General features: G+C 44.1%; 1 protein-coding gene across 19 annotated transcripts in view; it reads left to right on the top strand.

The window, feature by feature from the left end:
- MICAL3 (microtubule associated monooxygenase, calponin and LIM domain containing 3) overlaps nt 1–20,222 on the top strand; it is a 2,299,897-nt gene extending 2,279,675 nt beyond the window's left edge. For all 19 annotated transcript variants that reach the window (XM_069628665.1, XM_069628668.1, XM_069628663.1 and 16 more), the window contains one exon: nt 17,671–20,222. In XM_069628665.1, the coding sequence (XP_069484766.1) occupies nt 17,671–17,855 (185 nt within the window). In that variant the 3' untranslated portion in view covers nt 17,856–20,222. The remainder of the gene's footprint in view (nt 1–17,670) is intronic.
- The last annotated feature ends 550 nt before the right edge of the window (nt 20,223–20,772 follow it).

Below are 20,772 nucleotides of genomic sequence, written 5' to 3'. Positions count from 1 at the left end.
TACAGAGAGACTTGGACACAACATATTGTTTGGGTCATGCCATCTGCATGGGAGCAGTGTTGAGATGAAAGCATCTAGTTGTGCTCAAGATGTGCATTCAAACTTTGTGGACTTTTAAGACCTCACACCAGCAGCATAGTCCCTGGGCTTGTCAACACCCACAACTTTATTTCTCCAGCATGGGGTCTGGCATGGATTCACATGCTCATGAATAATCCCCGTCGTCAGGCTGGGAATCCTCGGTAAAGGGAAAAATCAGTTTGTTGCGTTTCTTAACTGTCTTTCCCCTAATAGCCAATCACTGGTCTCTGGGTCATTCTGCGCCCAGCCAATGACTGCCCTCTAACTAAGCCCCTCCTCGGGCAGCCATCTTCAGATTTTTACAGCACGTTCAATTGCTGGGATTCCTTGTGCTTAGCTCTCTAGCTTTTACTGCGTATTGTGTTTTTTCAAAGAGTTTTATTTTACTTTTTCTGTCAAATCGAGCCTCAAGCTCCACCGATTCTTCTTCTGATTAACGGGGATCCGTTTCGGAAATTTCTACGTTCCTCAAGGGGGAATTTTTGGCGAATTTCACTTCTTGGAGGTTTCCGGAAGATCTTTGAGACCTACCCAGCGTGGACATGGCCGAACACAAAGAAGACTCGACGCCCGTTGGATCCAAGCTGTTTAGGATCTGCCCAGGATGTGGACTACAGATAGTCTTCAAGGAGGATGAGCACTCCCGGTGCCTCGACTGCCTGCACTCCGACAAGTCACACGTAGAGGACGACTGTGCGTTCTGCAAGTACATGTCCTCCCGTACCATGAAGGACCGTCGCAAACGGCTCGCTGACTGGCTGGAGGCAAAAGCCCGGTGGCAGGTGAGCCCAAGAAGAAGTCTGAGCGGTCTTCTACGTCCTTTGAGGGCGCTCCAGCGACGGGGGCCCAACATAAGGCAAAGCACTGGTTGGTACAGGCTCTGCGGCTGCCAGGCTGGGCGCAGTATCGCCGACGCAGTCAACCACGAGCCAACGCTCCAGCTCAACGAAGAGGCATTCGGGAGAAGCCCTGGTCGTCCCTGAAGGAGAAAGCCAAGGGGGAGCGAGGCGGTGACCCTCCCCCCACGGTGAAGGCCTCAGTCGTGCCAAAGGTCGTGAAGGCCCAGATTCACCTGGCTAAGACTTGAGGAAGTGGCAGCATCCCTGGCGAAACCCGCAGATGCGGCCCCAGTGGAGACAACCTCAAAGCCAAGAGTTTCTTTGCCCTCCTGGAAGTAATAGTCTTTCCTGCCCAATCAAAAAGACTCCCCGTGAAACCCCTGGCCGAGAAGAAGGTGGGGGCGTGCAATAGTCCTACCGGACTCGGATATCTCGTCCGAGGATGAGCTGGCGGGTCTCAAGTCAGTCTTGGACAAGAGATTCATCGAGGTCAGGTCCTACGAGAAGGACCCCGACGAGGCGGACGTGAAGAGCGACGGGGGAGCCGACGAGGAACGGCAGATCGACGAGGAACCGGAGGGCACCATGCCGCTGCCGACGCTCCCGTCGCAACCGCTGCAACCACCGACAGACAGATCAGAGGACATCTTGCTGGCCCTGCATATACCCTGTGTTCAGAAATAAGAACAAGAATGCCTTTGACTCCAGCGGACGATCCACCGGCACCTGGACCGTTGGGAAGCCCTTCACCCAATCGGAGGCGAGTCCATCCGACCCCACCCTTCCATCCTTCACCTCCATCACCTCCTCCGAAGGACAAGATGACGGGGACGGGCGGCGGTGACAACAGAGCAGATCTCCCGTCGCCCTCACCCCGGGCTTCTCCTCCCGACTAAATTGTCTCGTTTCCCGCCATGATTGCTAGGGCCTCAGAGCTTTTTTCAGCTATCCCCCGAGGAGCAGAAGTGGCCACGGACATCGCTGACACCGGCTTCCGCCTGATGGGCAACAGCGTTTGCCTTCGCCGGCATGGCTGGCTCTGGGCCACCGACTTCCATCAGGAAGTTCAGACGAGGGTACTGGACATGCCCTTCGACAGGAACAACTTGTTCCTCAAGGCAGTAGAGGAATCACTGCAGGCCATCAAGGCACACTCCATCAACGACAGCCATCCTTTCGGACCTCTGGAGGCAAGTCACAAGGTGCCTCCAAAGAATTCGGCGGCAGCTCTTCCTCATACCGTCAGGTTGCCCGCTCTTCGTGGCAGGAAGCCTACAGAGGCCGCAACAAGGCTGGCTAACATTGTTCTCGTCGCCCAGGGGCCCACAGGGGTAAGGCCTCAGCGAAGCAGGACTGAACCGGCCGTGACGTCGGGGGCCCCACCCGAGCCCCCCGGTGGGAGGCCGCCTGGCGAACTTCGTCGGCGCGTGGAAATCCATCTCCACCGTTGGGTGCTGGATGCTCTGGCCCACAGGCACACTCTGGAGTGTCTAAGGAAGTGTCCCGTTTTCCACCCGTGGCCAGGAACTAAACCACATTCCTCAACTACTTCTATAGGTACGAGCAATGCTGAAAAAGGGCGCGATAAAGCTCGTCCCAAAGAGGCTCCGGGGCTCTGGAGTATACTCACAGTACTTCCTCGTTCGAAAAAAGACCGGCGGCTGGCGGCCCATCCTAGATCTCCACCGCCTCAACAAATATATAAAATCCCAGAAAATCCGGATGGTCACCCTTCAGCATGTGCTGGGACAGCTGAACGAAGAGGACTTCCTGTCGTCACTGGACCTGGAGGATGCCTACTTCCACATCCCCATTCACAAGGGGCACCGAAAGTTTCTGTGCTTCCTGGTCCAAGGACGGCACTACCAGTTCAGGGCCCTCCCCTTCGGTCTGAAGTCGGCCCCAAGGGTCTTCACCAAGTGCCTGGCACCGGTGGCGTCACGCCTGTGCCTGCAGGGGATCCACGTCTACCCCTATCTTGATGATTGGCTCCTCTGAGCAAAGTCAAAGGAACTCGCGGTCGAACACACAGCGAGGACCACCCGCCTACTCACGGAACTGGGGTTCTCAAACTATGCGAAGTCCTGCTTGGAGCCATCGCAGGACGCCCAGTTCCTGGCAGCGAGACTCAACACGGTGGCACACCTATCCGCGCTGTCGGAGGACAGGATATAGGCCATCCTGGGCAAGGTAGAATGGCTGTTGGCCATGAAGGTTGCCAGGGTGAGGTCCATCAAGTCCCTGCTCTGCATGATGTCGTGGCACTGGGCCGTCGCTCAAAGGATGTTCCTGGTACCCTTTCATCAGGCAGGAGTGAAGAACACTGTCGCCGACTCACTCAGCAAGGAGCTATGCTCTTGCCACGAGTGGGAACTTTGGCAGGATCAGGTGGACCTACTGTTTCGACGGTGGGGCAATCCCCAGATCGATCTGTTTGCGACGGCGACGAACAACAAGTGCCGGAGGTTCGCCAGCAGGTTTCCCCAGCCGGGGAGCATGGGGGATGCATTCTCATTCCCCTGGGACGGGCTGTTTCTCTATGCGTTCCCACCGTTGCTGTTGCTCCTACGACTCATGATCCTCGTCACACCGGCGTGGCCAAGGCAGATATGGTACCCGGACCTTCTGGACTTGTCAGCGTCCCCTCCAGTCAAGCTACCTGCAGACGCAGATCTTCTCTCCAGGGAAGGAGGCGCGATCCTGCACCAAGACCCGTCGTCGCTGAACCTGCAGGCCTGGCTCCTGCAGCACTAGAGTTTGGTGGATACAAGATCCCGACGGACTGCAAGGAGGTGCTTGCCAAGGCCAGGGCTTCTTCGACTCTTAAGTGCTACAGACATAAATGGAAGAGGTTCACCGTCTGGTGCCGTGCACAGAAGATAAACCCTCTATGGATTACGGCCCCTCAAGTGCTGCCGTACTTGCTGTCGCTGGCCAAGGCGGGGCTGGTGCACGCCTCTATCAAGATCCATCTGGCGGCTATCTCCCGCTACACCAGAACACCGGGGCGATGGTCCCTGTGGTCGCATCGCCTGGTTAAGGAGTTCATGAAAGGACTTTTCCGCTCGTTCCCACCAGTGAAGGCGCCGGCCCCGGCATTGGAGCTCAATGTGGTGCTGACTAGGCTCATGGGTCCCCCGTTCGAGCCTCTGCATTCGGCACCTCTGAAATTCCTGTTGTGGAAGACGGCGTTCCTGGTGGCCATCACCTCCGCACGACGAGTGGGAGAGATCCAGGCCCGCTCCTGTAAGCCTCCGTACTTGACTTTTCACGCAACAAGGGTCGTACTGAGGACGCACCCCTCCTTCATGCCCAAGGTGCCGTCGGACTTCCATCTCAATGAGCCCTTGGTGTTACCTGTTTTCTACCCGTCGCCTTTGTCGCCGGCTGAGAAGACTTTGCACTCGCTGGATGTGGCTAGACCGCTGAAGTTCTACTTGGACCGCACAAAGAGTTTTCGGAAGACGTCGCAGCCGTTTGTGAACTTTGGCCCTCTCCAAGGCCTCCATTTCCAGGTGGCTCTCCGGCTGCATCACACGCTGTCACCGGTTGGCAAACCGACCGTTGCCTGCCGTCCGAGAGCCCATTCGACCAGAGGGATCGCTGCAACTATGGCGTTCCTGTCTGGTGTGCCCCTGCTGGACATCTGCAGGGCTGCTACGTGGAGGTCGATGCACATCTTCACGAGATTCTACTGCGTCCTCCGGGATTCCAGGGAGGAGTCCAGAGTCGGCCAAGCAGTGCTGCGCAACCTGTTTGTTTGAAGGTGAGTCTGGTGAGGAGGTAAGAGATGCTTAATGTTGAGTTGTTGAAATGCTTAATGTTGAGCCTTGCCATGTCCCGTGGTTGTGCATGTGTGTATTGCTATGTATTCTTGTATTCATGACCATGTGAATCCATGCCAGAGCCCGTGCTGGAGAAGGAACAAATTACGTACCTGTAACTGTTGTTCTCCAGCATGGGTCTGGCATGGATTCACATGCGAACCTTCCCGCCTACCCCTCTGCTGCTCTTCTCTTGGTCCTACTGCCACTTTACATGCTACCAAATCTGAAGATGGCTTCCTGAGGAGGGGCTTAAGTAAAGGGAAGTCATTGGCTGGGGGCAGTATGACCCAGAGACCAGTGATTGGTTATTAGGAGAAAGACAGTTCAGAAACTAAACGGAAACTGATTTTTTCTTTTACTGAGGATTCCCAGCCTGACGACTGGGAATATTCATGAGCATGTGAATCCATGCCAGACCCATGCTGGAGAACAACAGTTACAGGTAAGTAACTTGTTTCTTTCTTCTAGTAAAGGGTGGTATAGACCTTATTCTTTTCCCTCTAAACTCAGCACCAGGGGAAGCCGACCTTCTGATCATCTAGGGGTAGAGAGGTCTTCTAAACCTTGGCTACCATGCCTGCCACTGCATAGGCATGACAAATGATTTAGTTTGTACTATTATACAGCATCACAAGTATCCCGAGGGGAGCAGGATTCAAATCCTTCTTAGGGCTTGGAAGAACATCATATCAGATCATTTGGTACAAGTTTTAGACCTGGGAAATGGTCTGCCATTTCTTAAGAACATTTCCAAAAAACACCTACTTTGCCTTTATTTCCTTCAAAACTGCTCTTGGTTCAACAGGTCCCTCAGTTTACATTGAAGAGAGTGGTGTAGCTTGTGCCATCAAATGCAACCAGAAAAAGAGCCCATTATTTCCTGGTTTCTATGAAAAACTAAGGTTAAAACTCAGTTCATACTTGAGGCTCCTTAACCAGCTCCTCCGAAAGAAAAGATTCAAGATGGTGAACCTGGTGTAGATCCTACAGGCTTTGGAGCTGAATGACTGACTTATGTCATTAGATCTACAGTATGTGTAATTTCATGTCACTATCCGCCCCAATCATCGAAAGTACTTTTGTTTTATGGTTGGAACTACTCATTACCAGCTCTCGGTGCTCCCATACAGTCTTACATCTGCTCATGAGTATTCACAAAGGTCATGCTGGTGGTCTCAGCGTATCTTTTTCTTTTTTTATTAATTTGGTTCAGCTGGTAGAAACCAACTTTTCAAATAGAAGCAAATTAAATTTATTACAAAATTTGATAAATTATACATCATTTCCCAACGCTAACATAAACATATGGACATTTAACATGTTAAAAAGCATTTAGAAATATTTACAGTAAGAAAATAAAATCATTGTTCAGGATTAAGTGACGTCAAATTAAAATTCAACACATCATAAATATGCAGCATGTTGCTTTGTAGTACAGTAGAATTATGTTAATATCATTGATAATTCATGAAACGCATCAGTCGCACAATTTTGGAATGTTTTGCCGAAAGATGATTGATGGTTTTCTGGAATTACAACTCCATGTTTACTCAGAAGTTTTAATCAAATTCAGAGATGACAAAAACTGAATAACCGCTATATTAATTATCAGGCGTTGGCAGTTAAATATGGCTGCCCATAATATGTCAGATGTCATGTTACAATAGCTTGTAAAAAAGCAAAGAAATATTTCTTCCTCATATCGATTAAAGCTGGACACTCAACTACCAAATGCTTGATGGTTTAGGTTTGGATTGATACAGAATCTACATATGTTCTGTTCTGCATTAATTGATGAATGCTTCTAGTGTGCCACAGGTCGAAACAGAACCTTAAATATTGATTTCTAAGAATGGCATTCAGAAATTTGTTTAAGTAGGGTTCCAGTTGTATAAATCTTTTCGGTAAGAAGTTATGATCTTTAAATGGAGAGAGTTTTATACATTTCTCTCTCGTACTGAGCCAATCGGCCAATATCAATTTAGTTTGAGCTCCATTGGGATTAGTGAGTAGCAATATTTCAGAAATGTCTGTGTTTCATACACTCTTGTACCTTGCGTCGCCAAATTTGCATTTTTACATGTTTAGTATTAAGCACGCAAGTTGATATAACATCCATCAAACATTTGGATTTGGTGTTCAGCAAATACTTTCTATTGGCTGACAACAGTTTCCACATGTATATGGTGTTTAAGGAGGCAATGCCTAGCTCATGGTGAATGGCACAAATGGATATAGAAGTGGGCAGATATAACACTGATCTCCAGAATAGTCCTTCCATGCGGGACCAAAATATTTCTGGGCACCATGATCTAGTTTCAGCGGCATGTACTAGAATTGGCACCACTTTCTGTCTATAGAAAGTTATCGCTTTTTTTAATGAACATTTGCCATATTTGGCTTGCAGAATACGTGTTTGGGATATTGCCGGTGTAGATCTTGTATATAAGGTAGGTACGATATATGGTTGCTGACAATCCAAGATATTTAAATTCATTAATGAATGTGAGTGTCAATGGGGGATGTCAAGTTTCCATCCAAGGACAGTTGTATCTGTATAGTAGTGTTGTGATGAAATAGCTTGATCCAGTAGATTAAATTGAAGGCTGCTTGGAAATCAATGAATGCCATGTAAAATGGCTGCTTCCTTTGCCGCTCTTGTAACTGGATAGCATGTAGCGTGTGTAGATTCGCTGTAGTGCCTACGCCCGATGTAAAGCCAGTTTGGTTAGGATCTTGTTGATCTGTGGTCACTAGCCTGGCGAGAAAGTCTCTAAGTATAAGATTGGCAAATAATTTGGCAGGAGCATCCAGTAATGCAATAGGTCTATAGTTCTGAGGAGCACTCCGATCGCCTTTCTTATATATCGCAATGATAATTGATTGTTTCCAGGATGGGGGAATTTGTCTACTCTGAATAGTTTGCATAAATATTGCTACAATGCCCATGCTTGTGGGTGGTTTGTTAGCATGTAGTTAGAAAGGCCGTCTGGAACCGGGGCCCTAAATGAGCACAGTTTTTTTAATGTAGACTATGATGTCATCAGTGTCAAAATGAATATTAAGAGGCCCATTCCAGGATAGGTCACTACAATCATCTGGAAATGGCGCCGCATACAGGGTTTTATAGTATGCAGACCATACCTCCTCTGGCACTGCATTGATTTTCGCCCCTATCTGAAAGGATTATTTAATAGACCCCAGATCTGGGCAGACTTCTTGGATGCTAAGGCGCTGAGCATGTGTTCAGTGTCTCTCTGATATATACAGGCCTTCCTAGTTTTAACCCAGTTCTTGTACTGGCACCTAAGAGTTTTTAATTTAGAGACCTTGAGTGGAGTGGGTAGGAATCGTAGGGCACGGCAATCTTGGATTTCCTAACTGCTATGTCACGATCGTATGAGTGGAGATGTGTGGTGAATTTCTTATTGCCAGAATGACTAGTGGTTCTAAAAATCTGCAAAGCCGCCACATACGATCCATTGATCATATTCGTGTGCAGAGATAAGAATTTCACAGTGTAAGACGAGACAATATTGAGGTTATTTAATAGATGGGGAGTCCATTTGAATCTATTTTTTGCCTGCGATATTGTGTGGTCACGTGAAAAAAACATTCTTGGTTCGGTCTTTAACCGTGCCATTGCCAGGTCAGTGAAAGTATATCATGATCACTGAGGGTTTGTGGCAATATTCGGAAGTCATCAACCAGAGTGAATAATTTCTTGTCGATGTATATATAGTCGATTAAAGCCGCCTGAGAGGCGCTCTATGCCAGGTGTTTGCAGGAGGAACATCACCCTCTATACAACCATTAAGCCTGCACAGTTAACGCTCTTTTATAAGGTTATTCCAGCGAACGGCTGTAGTACTCGGAAGTAAGGATGAATTTTTGATACACCTAATATTGAGATCTCCTGCCAGATTAACATGATCAACGGATGGATCTAGGGATATTAGATCCAGCAAATTTTCCAGGTCATTTAGAAACGTGATTCTGAATACCAATGTGGTTCCAGTACATATTGATCATGGCAACAGATTGGCAAGGTGACTTGATTTTGACCAATTGTATAAACATGTTGGGAGATGCCCAAGGGAGGATGGACAGATTTGATGTAGATTTCACAGCCACCAATAAGCCCGCCAAAGGGTGGCCTCTAGTTGGAAGTTTCGTTGGGATTAAAGCAATTTGATGATGATCCCATACAGCCAAACTCCCTGCAAGGCTGGTATGTCAAGGTTTAGAAGAGGATTGTTTTTCTTACCAGCAAGATGTTTATGACCTCTCGTGTTCCATGATGAAAGTATCAAAGGTGTGAAAATAGGACAAGAGGTTAGTTAATTCTTATATGTGAGAAGCCTTTAGTCATTTTGATTTTGAAATTGACGGTATGTATGAGATGTACCTTGAGGAGATGTGATTGAAATCGGCATTCGATCTAATTTGAAAGGACATTTTGACTTGAGAGTATAGCTCTTGGACCGGATGATCCACTGCTCTATGTTTGGTCAATAAAAAACCTAAATCAAACAGTTGTGAGCAAGCCTGTCATAACATGTTCATGACTATACCAGATGTCATCCAGAGTTTTACAATAGATGCATCATGATCATGAATAAATTCTACCTGTTCGATGTCACTTGTCATCTTCCAGCAGGGGTACTTCAGCTAAGAAGTTCAAGACACTTTTTCGATTGAGATCATAGGACAGAAAGGGATGATTCCTACACTGTAACGTGAGGTGATGAAGATTACTAATACTATTGTCTGTATGATGTTTCTGGTGAGGGCCTTTGTTAATAGAGTGTGAGAGAATTTGAGACTGTATCTTTGGTTTCATCAGAGCGGATTGTACCTCAGATTGGTCATTGATAGACATTATTTCGTTATTCATGTTGGTTGCTGATTGCGCAAAATATTGTATGGATTCTGCTATCTGATTACGCCTCTGTTCTAAGGTCACAAAGGTGTCATTGGCGTGTTCAGGTGCAGAATCAGTTCGTTTAGTTAGAGAGGGTTGAGTGCGCGCAGCATTAAATGAAGATTATGTCTGTTTTTTCATTCAGACATGTTCGCAGAGAGCAGCTCGATGTTACCATGGTGTTGAAACTCACTTATTTGTACTAAGGCATCCAAAGGTTCATATTCTAGCTGTGTTGAAGATGCAGCCTGATTATTTAGTTTTATAGTACTCTGTGAGGAAAAATGTTCATATTTCTTAGCAGCTGCAGCACTAGCTAAAGACAGTCTGCTTTTGGACAGTTTTAAGTGTTGTACAAATTAACGTGAACTATTTGATCTCTGTACCTGAGACGAGTTTGTTTTTGGATTTCTTGATCAAAGAGTTTTTGTTTTTACAAGCTTTTTTAACCAACTTCTGAAACATAGCGTACGTTGTTGCAGATTTGACGGACACAGAACTTGTAGCATTATGTGTTTGAGAGGCTATAACCATTTTGTTAGAGTCAAAAGGTTGCAAAGGTTGAGATTGCAAGTTCTATAACTTTTTTTTTTACACGGTTTGTTCGGGTCACACAAGGATTCAGGCTCATTTGTGGGTAAAAAATCCACAGAACAACAAGGTTCTTAATTTGTAGACGGCGTATTTACTGCAGTTTGATGTATTGCTGATTGTATTGCCGTTAACGTAGCTGAATGCTCTGTGGATTTAAAATGTTGTTCTTGAATAAGGGAAGGGGTTTCTTTGGAACTTGTTTTGAGCAATGAATAGAGTAAATCAGTCTGCGTGTGAAGTTTGCGATATAGGCGTACAACGTCCTTTCATCGCCGGATTTTTGAAAGCATGCCACTTCAATGTGCACAAATGTTCATCGAATTCTTTAGGGGGTGGGGGAAAGGGCAAATAAGGGTGTGGGGGTTAGGGAATAGGTAAAATAGGTGGCGGATTGGGTGTTTGGGGGTGCCCCCGCCCCCAAAAAAAAGAAATTTGATGAACATTTCCACATTGAATTGCCAGGCTTTGAAAATTCAGATGATTAAATGACATGGAACCGATATAGGGCTTCATACAGATTAGTGAGAGAGAATAAAGCTCTGTTCATGGTTTGCAGGGCTGCCTCAACTCCAATCGTGGTCTCTGGAGAATTATCCTCACCTAAAACCAGAGGAGTGAGACCCTTGCGTCTCGCAGTCGGATTCGTGGAGGATATAGAGTGAATTGAGTGGTCTTGTGCGGTCGGAGAGAACATTGCAGGAGATTGCGATAGTTCTCAAACTGTTATTACTCAATCCAGCTGTGTTAGTCGTATTAATGTGTTGTATGTCTACAGAAATTGTTTCGTCAATGTCGATAGGACAATGTTCATGTATATTTCCATGCGAAAAAGCCACAGATTCCATGGGGTTCACGCCCATATTAATATTGTCCAGTAGAGGGGGCATTGCCACTAACTACTTTTTTCGATTTGGTGTTGGAACATTGGGAGGATTGCTTTCAAATGTACTGCGTTGCGTGTCTGCCGATGCCGGAAAGGCAAAGCTGGGATCCACCAGGGAATCGGGGGGGGGGGGGGGAAGGCGGCGGCATACACAAGTTTGTAACCATTTCAACATGTGATTAGTTTTCGAGCAGTGAAGTGGATATATCCCCTGTGTATTTCGTTTGGGTCACTCCTATTTTCAACAGCACAACATTTGCGAATGGCGGAAGTAACTGAAGCGGCTCGCATACGCACCACCGCCTTTGGCGTCTGAGCTAAGTTTATTAGCCGTGACGTTGTTTTGGGCATTCTCAGCTCGGTCACAAGGCGGCTACGAATTTCATTTACAGGCGACATGGTAGTAATCAAAGAGTACGAACTGGACATGTACAGTAGATATTTCACAGGATTGCAATAAACTTGATAAATCGATTTCAGTTATAGAAACATAAAGATATAAAGATAAACTTGCAGTCAGTTGGCGCTCCCAACGACCAGTAGACAGCAAGACAGTACACTTGCTAAATGCACACGGCTCCTGGTTTTGAAGGCTGCTGGGAAGGAGGCGTGGCTGAGCGTAAACAATACTGAAAATAAACAGAGTATAATTACTCTAATTGTATATCAGATACAATTGTATCTTTAAAGTCTGTAGTGTTCCTCAATGGAAGTCCATACCAGTAAAGTAAGTTTTCCAACGCCAGATAGTGGAAGAGGCAGCAATACTGGACAGCAAAAAAGTACACTTGGCAAATACACTTGCTAAATGTGCGCGCGCAAATGCGTGCGGCTCCTGGTTTTGTAGGCTGCTGGGAAGGAGATGTGGCTGAGCGTAAACAATACTGAAAATAAACAGAAAGAGAGTATAATTACTCGAATTGTATATCAGATACAAATGTATCTATAATGTCTGTATAGTGTTCCTCAATGGACGTCCATACCAGTAAAAGGTTTATAGTGATTTTTTAGTGAAGTTTCTAAAAATAAAAGCTGTGACAAGCTATATTTAACATGAAAAAATGCATTTCTTTCGAAACCAATCCATCAACAATAGACATGGACTGGTTTCAATTGAAATGCACTTTTTCACATGTTAAAAGTAGCATTTCAATGCTTTTTTTTGTAACGTTAAAACGTTACATGGAGCTGTCCAGTGCTGAAATTTCACCACTGGCCAGCCCCTTGTAACGTTTTAATGTCTTGAGTATATTGGGGGGGGGGGTTCCCCCCAACCCTAACCCAAGTCCCATCCCTAGCCCTGGCCCCAACCCTAACCCTAATGTAATCCTTAAACTAACCCAAACCACAACCCTAACCCTATTTTAACACTTAAACTAACCCTAGCCCAAACCCCCAACCCTAAACCCCAACCCTAAACCCTAAACGCTAATCCTAGCCCCAACCCTAGTCATTATTTGTTTTTAAAAATCGATATGATATGATCACATTTTTTTCAAAAAAATGACTATTCGAAAAAATGACTTTTCGACAGAAAGTATTCACAAAGTCTGTATTCAAAACTTTGTGTTTCAAAAAAATGACTGGATACCCCAGTAAAGTAAGTAATCCAACGCCAGATAGTGGAAGAGGCAGCAATACTGGACAGCAAGACCGTACACTTGGAAATACACTTGCTAAATGCGCGCAGCTCCTGGTTTTGAAGGCTTCTGGGAAGGGGGCATGGCTGAGTGTAAACAATACAGTAAAGTAAGTAATCCAATGCCAGATAGTGGAAGAAGCAGCAGGACTGGACAGCAAGACAGTACTCTTGGCAAATACACTTTGTAAATGCAGCTTATCTTGACAGGAGTAGGATGCATGTCTTTCCTAACATCAATGACTAGCTCCTGCAAACAAAATTGAGAGATATCAGCAGTCGATCTTGGGACACTGGCCAATAACTTCAACACATTGTTTTTTCATCAACCTAAAAATAAACCTCCATTCTCACCTACTCCAGAAGGTCCAGTTTGTAGGGATAGTCCTAGATACACAAAGCGAGTATAGCTTTACCTTCTGGAAGGTGAGTGATAAGCAGCCAGACCGCAGTAGCCCTCTTCCAACCGAATATGGGACTCCTGGCTTGGATTTTGTAGAAGATGCTAGGGCTCATGACGTTCTGCATTTCCATAATCACAGAAGCAAGACTGCAGATTGCGGTAGTTACAGTGGTCACTGAGGAGCCAATGGCCCCAGTTCGAGGGACATTGTGGACAGTATGCTATTCCCCCATAAGTCTGCAAGGACCTGCTTTGGTGAGCATCAACTACAAATCTCCAGGGGGCCTCCTTGCAGCAGCCATGGCAGAATGTTACCCTGGCCACAGACATTTCCTTAATGGGATAGGGCACTAATGTGCTGAATCTTTCATCAAGTGGTTTGTAGAGGAGCCCGAAGAAGTCCTTCCACATTAACGTATTGGAACGCAAGGCAGTTTGTCTAGCACTGCAGTCTTTCTAACCCTCAACCTGAGGTGCAAATGTTTGAAGACCTCATAGACAACACCACTACCTTGAATCAGAATGGGTGATGTGGGATCACTCAAACTGTGCAGGGAGGCCATGTGGTTTTAGGTGATCGAGATTGATGTGAATGACAACTTGTCACTGGGCCGGCAGTCTGAACACTTGGGCACATGCACCAAGTCTGCATTTGTGACACTCCCAAGTGCTGAACAGGGAGATTGTTGATCAGATGCTCATGTGGCAGTCCCCCCAGATTGACCTGTTCTCTTGTAGCTCAAACAAGAAGTACTAGATATTCTGTTTTTCTCCAGGGAGTTCCTTGGGCATGGTGGTGGGCACCCTGGGGGCGGTGGTTGCATTGGTGATTCCCTGGGAGTTAGGCTGGTGTATGTATTCCCTCCATTCCAGCATATTGCTTTGGTGCTGAAGAAGTTGAAGAGGAGCAGAGCAACCTTAAATGGTGATTGCTCCTGACTGGGCCCAGAGGATTCAGCACTCAATCATGTTCAACATACTGCTTTTCCGACCCCAGTGGATCTCTTAGAGTGAAGATTTTATGATGCAGACTTGATCAGAGTGCTCCAGCCCACCGCCAGGACGCTGAGGCACCATGCCCTACTATTGGGAGACTGAGGTACAAAGATTGGGATCTCACTGATAAGTGTCTTGGGGTGTGATGCTCTCTGTGAGGCATAACCATGTATATCTGTGCTCATTGCTGACGGAACTTGACATGGGGCTGAGACATGTAGCTTAACCCATTATTTGTAGGCCTATGTCACACGTTTCGAGGTTCTTTTCTCAATAGAAAATTTGAGTTTGAACATTGGGGCTACGAAATGTTATCTGGCGGAACTTTCTATTTTTGCAAGAACGCTTAAACAAGTATTGTACTTTGCAGTGCTGATGGTACTGCAGTTATTTAACGGCCTAACACTGCTTATCCACCTAAAACCTTTGAGCTTCCGTCTTGGGATTGGAGTATAGTGCTCACTTTTTTCAAATTATGTTTTTATTCATTTATAGAGCATTGTAAAACAAATACAACTTTCTTAATAAGAGTACAAAAACATATTTTTATCATAACGTGATCATATCCTGTAACCATAAGAATGTATCATAGAAAGATAGGGCACTGTATGAAACTAATACTTGTATAATCACGCTCATATAAACTAAAAGATAAGAGAACAAAATATTTATTTCAACATGTTTTCAAGGTTTAAACTTTCAATAAACAATCTTGAAATCCCACATGCCTTAAACCATATAAAATATGTATCCAAGATTGAATTTCCTCATCCCCCTTTCCTACCAGTCATTAGGACTATATTATCAATTTTTCAAGTTTTATATAAGAAAAAGAAAAAATAGTATCATGACAAGCTTAAACTTTTTTGGGTATGCTCCACAGGCTAATAATGTAATTCCTAATTTTGTCACGTAAGTGTTTGAGCATTAATGAAGATCCCTTGATGGAGAATCTACACTATATGACTTCTGCTAGTGTAAAACAATGGGGCCCATTCGTTTCTAAACCAGAAAGTACATGCCAGACTGACTCTACCCCTAAAGCTCATGACGCACCCTCGTCCCTGCTGTCATATAAAAGCAGATGTGATTTATAATCCACACAATAGATAATCCCTGAAGTGCAACCCTGGAAGCCGGGTTACTGTCTGCACACACCCCGTCATCTCCATAACCTTGCATTACTTACCATCATGGCCACTTATTTTTTTTTTACTGAGAATCCAGGTGTACAAGAGCGGTGCCCTGGCCAATCTGCCGCTGCCCTAGCACTTTTAATAATTAATAGCAGTGGCAGTTGGCATCCCCTCTTCCTAGGACGACTTTTCATGATTCATTAATATAGGCGGTAGGTGTGTCCTCTGTTACCCAAGGCTAGCACTTGTTTGTTGCTTGCAAGTTTATAGGGGCAAAATGACAGTTTTTGCAGATCGCACAATGACTGCCTTCCTAAAGTCAGTAAAAGAAAGGGCGTTTTTAAACTGCCTCTCATCAAACACTGATAATCACTGCGTTCTATTGTTGGTGAAAGGAGGAAGACAGACCTAGCAAAGATTCTCCCATTTTTATTCTTAGTCCAGTCAATCCCAGAAGCCCCATATATATTATTTTGCCATATTGCAGTCTGGAGACAGCTAGGGAGAAGCATTGCATTCACAAGAGCATTGCAAAAAGACAGACTTACAATAGTGCAACATGCTCGCCCGCCCCACCGGAACGCTGAAACGCTCAGCAGCGGGCAGGAATAAAACAGGTAAGTGCTGTTGGTGGGGGTTGTGATGGGGGTGCTGGATGGGGCTGTGGGGCGGGACATGCGTGTGGAGAGGGGAGACTCTTCCCTCTCTAATGTCTGTCTTTAGTGACTGATTTTTGCTCTTAGATCCACTTTGCCACCTTGTGGTGCCAAAGGCACTACTGCATTAAAGGCCAAAACACAGAAAGGGATACTAGAGTCAACACAACCATGAAACTTTACTGACCAATACAAAATTAAAAGGGTTGAAGAACAGAAATATCTAAAAGGAGCAATGACAACCCCAACTTTTTAGGCTCATGCATAGTCCATGTTGAGATAGTATTAACATTACAACTTTTATATATTACAGATTGGTGTTCTACACCTGATCCTAATAAAATTGATAGCATGCTATTTGTCTGTGCTTTTCAAAAGAAAATTGCAACTAGTCTTTAAAGAAAGCAACATGAGAAACTTGAATGCAAGTCTGTGCTAGGATGCTGTAGTTCTTAAAAATGAAGTGGCTGAAAGCATATTTGATTAAGCAGTTTTTACTTTTTACACCAGAAGCTGCATGATAGCTGGAATTAACCTGTTGACTTTCAGACAGATGCGTTTACATATAGAATGCTTTTTTTTTTTAATACTCTTAATCTGACAAGAATTGGAGGCTGTGGTACTGGCTTAGATGTATCCCTCCACAAAGGCCAGAACAAATCAGTCAAGCCTGCAATTTATTTACCAATGGTTCTTTCTCATATATCTGGCAATTTTATCTGAGTCAAAACCAAAAAAGGGAAATAAAGGTTCATTGCACAAAATGGCATATTCTGAAGCAATTAAAAGACAGAAATGCAAAGTATGAGCTAATAAAGGTCATACATTCAGAAATGGCAGATAATCATTTCAATTCAGTAAGCTTTGCTTTACGCTCTTGAAGCATAGCACACTGGTGAATCCTGCACATGCCTTGACCTAAAAAGAACAAAGCAAATAACAAATACATTATAAAGTAGCATATAAGCATTTTAGTGGTTTTGTGGAAATGATTGTCAGAATGGCTAGGTTCTATTTTTTATATATTGCTTTTTTCTAAAAGCACTGAAGGGACATGTTCTTGTTCATCATTTTCAAAAGTGTTTGTCTAAGGATTTTTGTTATGCCACATAGTATGTTTCATCGTACTTGGTGTGTGTGCATGTGTATGTGTGTATATATGCTTTCATACCTGGGTAGTACCTTATAGCTTAGAAGTATGCTCTTTGTAGGCCTATCATGTGTACTTTGTCTGCAGTCTCTCTCTATCCTTAGAATCGCAACCTTAAACTCCACATAGAACCTTCCATACTTTATGGATTATGCCACACCCATAAGTTGGTTCACCTTTAGAATGTCATCATGTCATCATGTAACGCATGGCAGTTGTTCTGGGAACCTCCCTACACTGCTCCTTTCCTACGGGCAATGTATTCTTGTAAACCTGTCTTCTGACACTAGATTCTAACCCATGTTTGAGTGCTACTGTGCCCCCCCCCCCCCAAAATTGTTCTTTCTTCTATTATAGCCCTTTATTTTGAAGTGTGTCTCCACTTTGAAATTAATAACACATTCATATTTATGGAATTAAAATGTTAAATGGGCCATGCTGTGAATAGGTACTAAGATGATCCTTTTTTTGGCAGCCATAGCTTTCTAGCAGAGTGCTCTTCTGTGAGGTTTAATGTTTTTTATTTTTTTGTTTTCCAACAGACCACTTGAAAACGGAGAAAGAGCTTACCGAAGAGAAGAAGATCCTGAACGAAATGTTAGATGTGGTGGAACAGAGAGATGCATTGGTGGCACTACTGGAGGAGCAACGTCTCCAGGAAAAGGAAGAGGACAAGGACTTGGAGTCTGTTATGCTCACTAAAGGTTTCAACTTGAACTGGTCCTGAGCTTTCAGCACTACTGTTTGTGTGAATCATCTCTTAGCCCACACTGGGCTGTCAGAAGCAAGTGGATCTACAGTTCTTGATGCTGCAAGTTCTTTTCTACACCATTATTGCAAATGGTTTTCAGTTCCAAGGATCTACTTGCCCTGCAGTTATTTCCAGTGGTCGATCAACCTTATGTTACTCTCCACAAATGCCCAGTGTTGTAAGGGTCTTACGCAACCATTGGTAACATTTTGGGTAAATGGTAGAAGTCTTCCACTGAAGACTAAACTTAAGAAATCAAGATGCAGATATCACTCTTTCGGCGCATAATTTTTGCTACTAGCTTTTTACAAATTAACAAAAACAATTGACTTAAGAAACAGAACTTGGTGAATGTTGCAGCATTCAACTGCCTCGAGGGTTTTCCCTTCTCTGGTGGAGTACGAGCAGAATGTCAATAACTGTTTGAGTTTCATTTCCTCTTTTTTCCACCAAAGAACAAGCACATGGAGGATCACACATTGTGGATACGAACGCTTAATGAAGAACACTAACAAAGCTATTAAATTTGCCCCCTGACCTTTCTACGGGCTTGCCACAGTTACATCCTTCTCAACTCCATGATGTTGTCTTCAGCTCTGGATTCTGAAGCTCCTTTCCACACACTGCTGGCATTTTGACGATCTGCTATCAGCAGGATAAAAGGGAAAAATCAACACTAATGAGGATTTAACAGAATAAGTGATATGTACAGTGGCGTTAGACATGGCTTCCTTGTTGGGCTTAGATTTCCATGAACGTGACCAATTCTCTCTGCCCCACCCATATATACCAAGGTAGTAGTAGTTGTAGTACCTTGTTCAAATTTACAGAGATCAAATTCAAACTTAATGTTAGCCTTCTGATTCTTTCAAAGTTTTCATTCAAAAAACCTTTCAATTTTTAGGGAAGAAACAGTTGACCTCTCTATACACACTACACAGAACAAGATGGAGATGCAAAACTGGCCAATGGCGCTCTTTCATGTATTCAGATTCCCATTGTTGTGCAGTGCTAAATGTTTTCATGGATGGAGTTCAATGTGTACACGTTTCTGTTTTATTTTACTTTTGTGTGTTTAGTGGGGTTTTGACACTGGAAAATCCTGTCCCTACGTACAGGGGGAATCCTTATCAGAATCATATGGCAGAGTGAAAAGGTCTTAGAGTATTAGGGTTGAGATGAAGACCATCAGCTGCTGCTCTGAACTATTGGCTGACCGGTGCTATGTCATGTCTCTGCATGTCCTGCAAACCAAAATGGTCTGACAATGAAAATCCCTTTAATGAACCAGACAAGAAGCTAAAGTTCTTTGTTTCTGTGCTTGTTGTTTCGTGCTCAAAAGAAAAGAAACTTCCAACCTAGCAGCAAAGCAGCAACTGCCCCTGAAACGTTTTTCTTAGTTAACTTATTTTTTGATACTTGAAAAGAGTCATTTTTTATATTGAGGGAAGAGACAACATTTATGGATCACTGGGAGACGTGTTCTCAGTCTCATCCGATTTGTTTTTAAAATACCACTCAACTTGCGTGTGACTTATTTATTATTTATTGATATTTTTGCTCATGTTACATTTTTCTATTGTTTAAAAGTTCTCTATTGTGTGAAGGCTTGAGGTGCTGATGTCCAATTTGGTCCAAAGTAATGGACATTATGTGCCATTATAGAACACACTGTCCCATTAGCAGTTGCCACCAGTTGTTCACTTATAGGGGTTACGTTCATTAGACCATTTTTGGGACCTTAACTTGTCTTCAATATGGATGTGTCCCGGCTCTCCAGTCTTCTAGTGAATGTATCAATCAATAACACGATGGCACACAGCACCATGTTTTCACACCACACAGTGCGTCTCTGCTTTTTAATAATCACAGCCATTTTAGTTAATGGTCATGCAAAAGGTATTTTGAGTTTGCTGTTATTCTGAGTATATTTCATACCACTGTAAAGCATTTTTGCAAAATATTCTCTTTTTCCCTCATGCGTCCTATGTACAGCTTGGAAATAATAATTAAACTGCATGACATATCCCCATTTCAAAATCAGATAAATCGTCACATCACTTTGCTTTCCTGTAATGATTCTAACATATTAAAAGCAATGATTTCATCATATGTACATCACTTCAAGCATTGTCTACATTGGCATTGCAGTTATATTAGTGTGTTCAGGTTCAATGTTGATTTGACAGCTGGGCGGGTATGAATGAACAACATTTTTTTTCAAGAACTTTACCTGCCCAGAGATTTTTCCTTCAAGCATCGATTAGTCCAACATAAACAAATTTAATATTCTTCTTGGAGGAGCAAATGTTTGTATATTAAAACTTACATCTGTCACATGTATTCTTGTGTCAAATCTGTTTCTGTTGCAACTACTGTCCTGCCTGTCTCAGTGACCACTTGGACCACCAAAAATGTGCTTTTGAAACATGCACCAACTGAAGGAGAGTAGAGCCAAGCCATTGATGAAGAGAAACATTGTAACTGAGCTATGTGGTTTGAGAGACGGGTAGTGTGATAGTGTGACAGTGATTCCAGTGTTCTTGCCCATGTTACCACAAAAGACCAGAAACAAATGGAAGCTGAAATATGTGCATGCTATTCTCTTGTCCCCTAGCCTGTTCAACTACAGCCATTCCCACCTACTCCCTGTTGAGAGCAAAACACATCTTGGTTTAACCACTTTGCACCTGGATCAAATGCGTAATACTCTGAAGATGATAGAATAGCCTGTGCTCTGGATGGAGCAGATGGCCAGCCTGCCCTTGGGGAGTTAGTTGTGAAAACAGAGTGTAATTGGAAAATATGTTCTTTACACATTGAGACATATAGTTCTTAGAAAAATAAAATATGTTGCTAATAGCTGTTAATATTTCATCTATGGCCCATGTTC

Source organism: Ambystoma mexicanum, chromosome 12 (genome assembly GCF_040938575.1).
Source record: "Ambystoma mexicanum isolate Mex_15411 chromosome 12, UKY_AmexF1_1, whole genome shotgun sequence".
NCBI lineage: Eukaryota > Metazoa > Chordata > Amphibia > Caudata > Ambystomatidae > Ambystoma > Ambystoma mexicanum.
The sequence above is the reverse complement of the archived record's forward strand: the minus strand, read 5'-3'. Positions and strand labels throughout refer to the sequence as shown.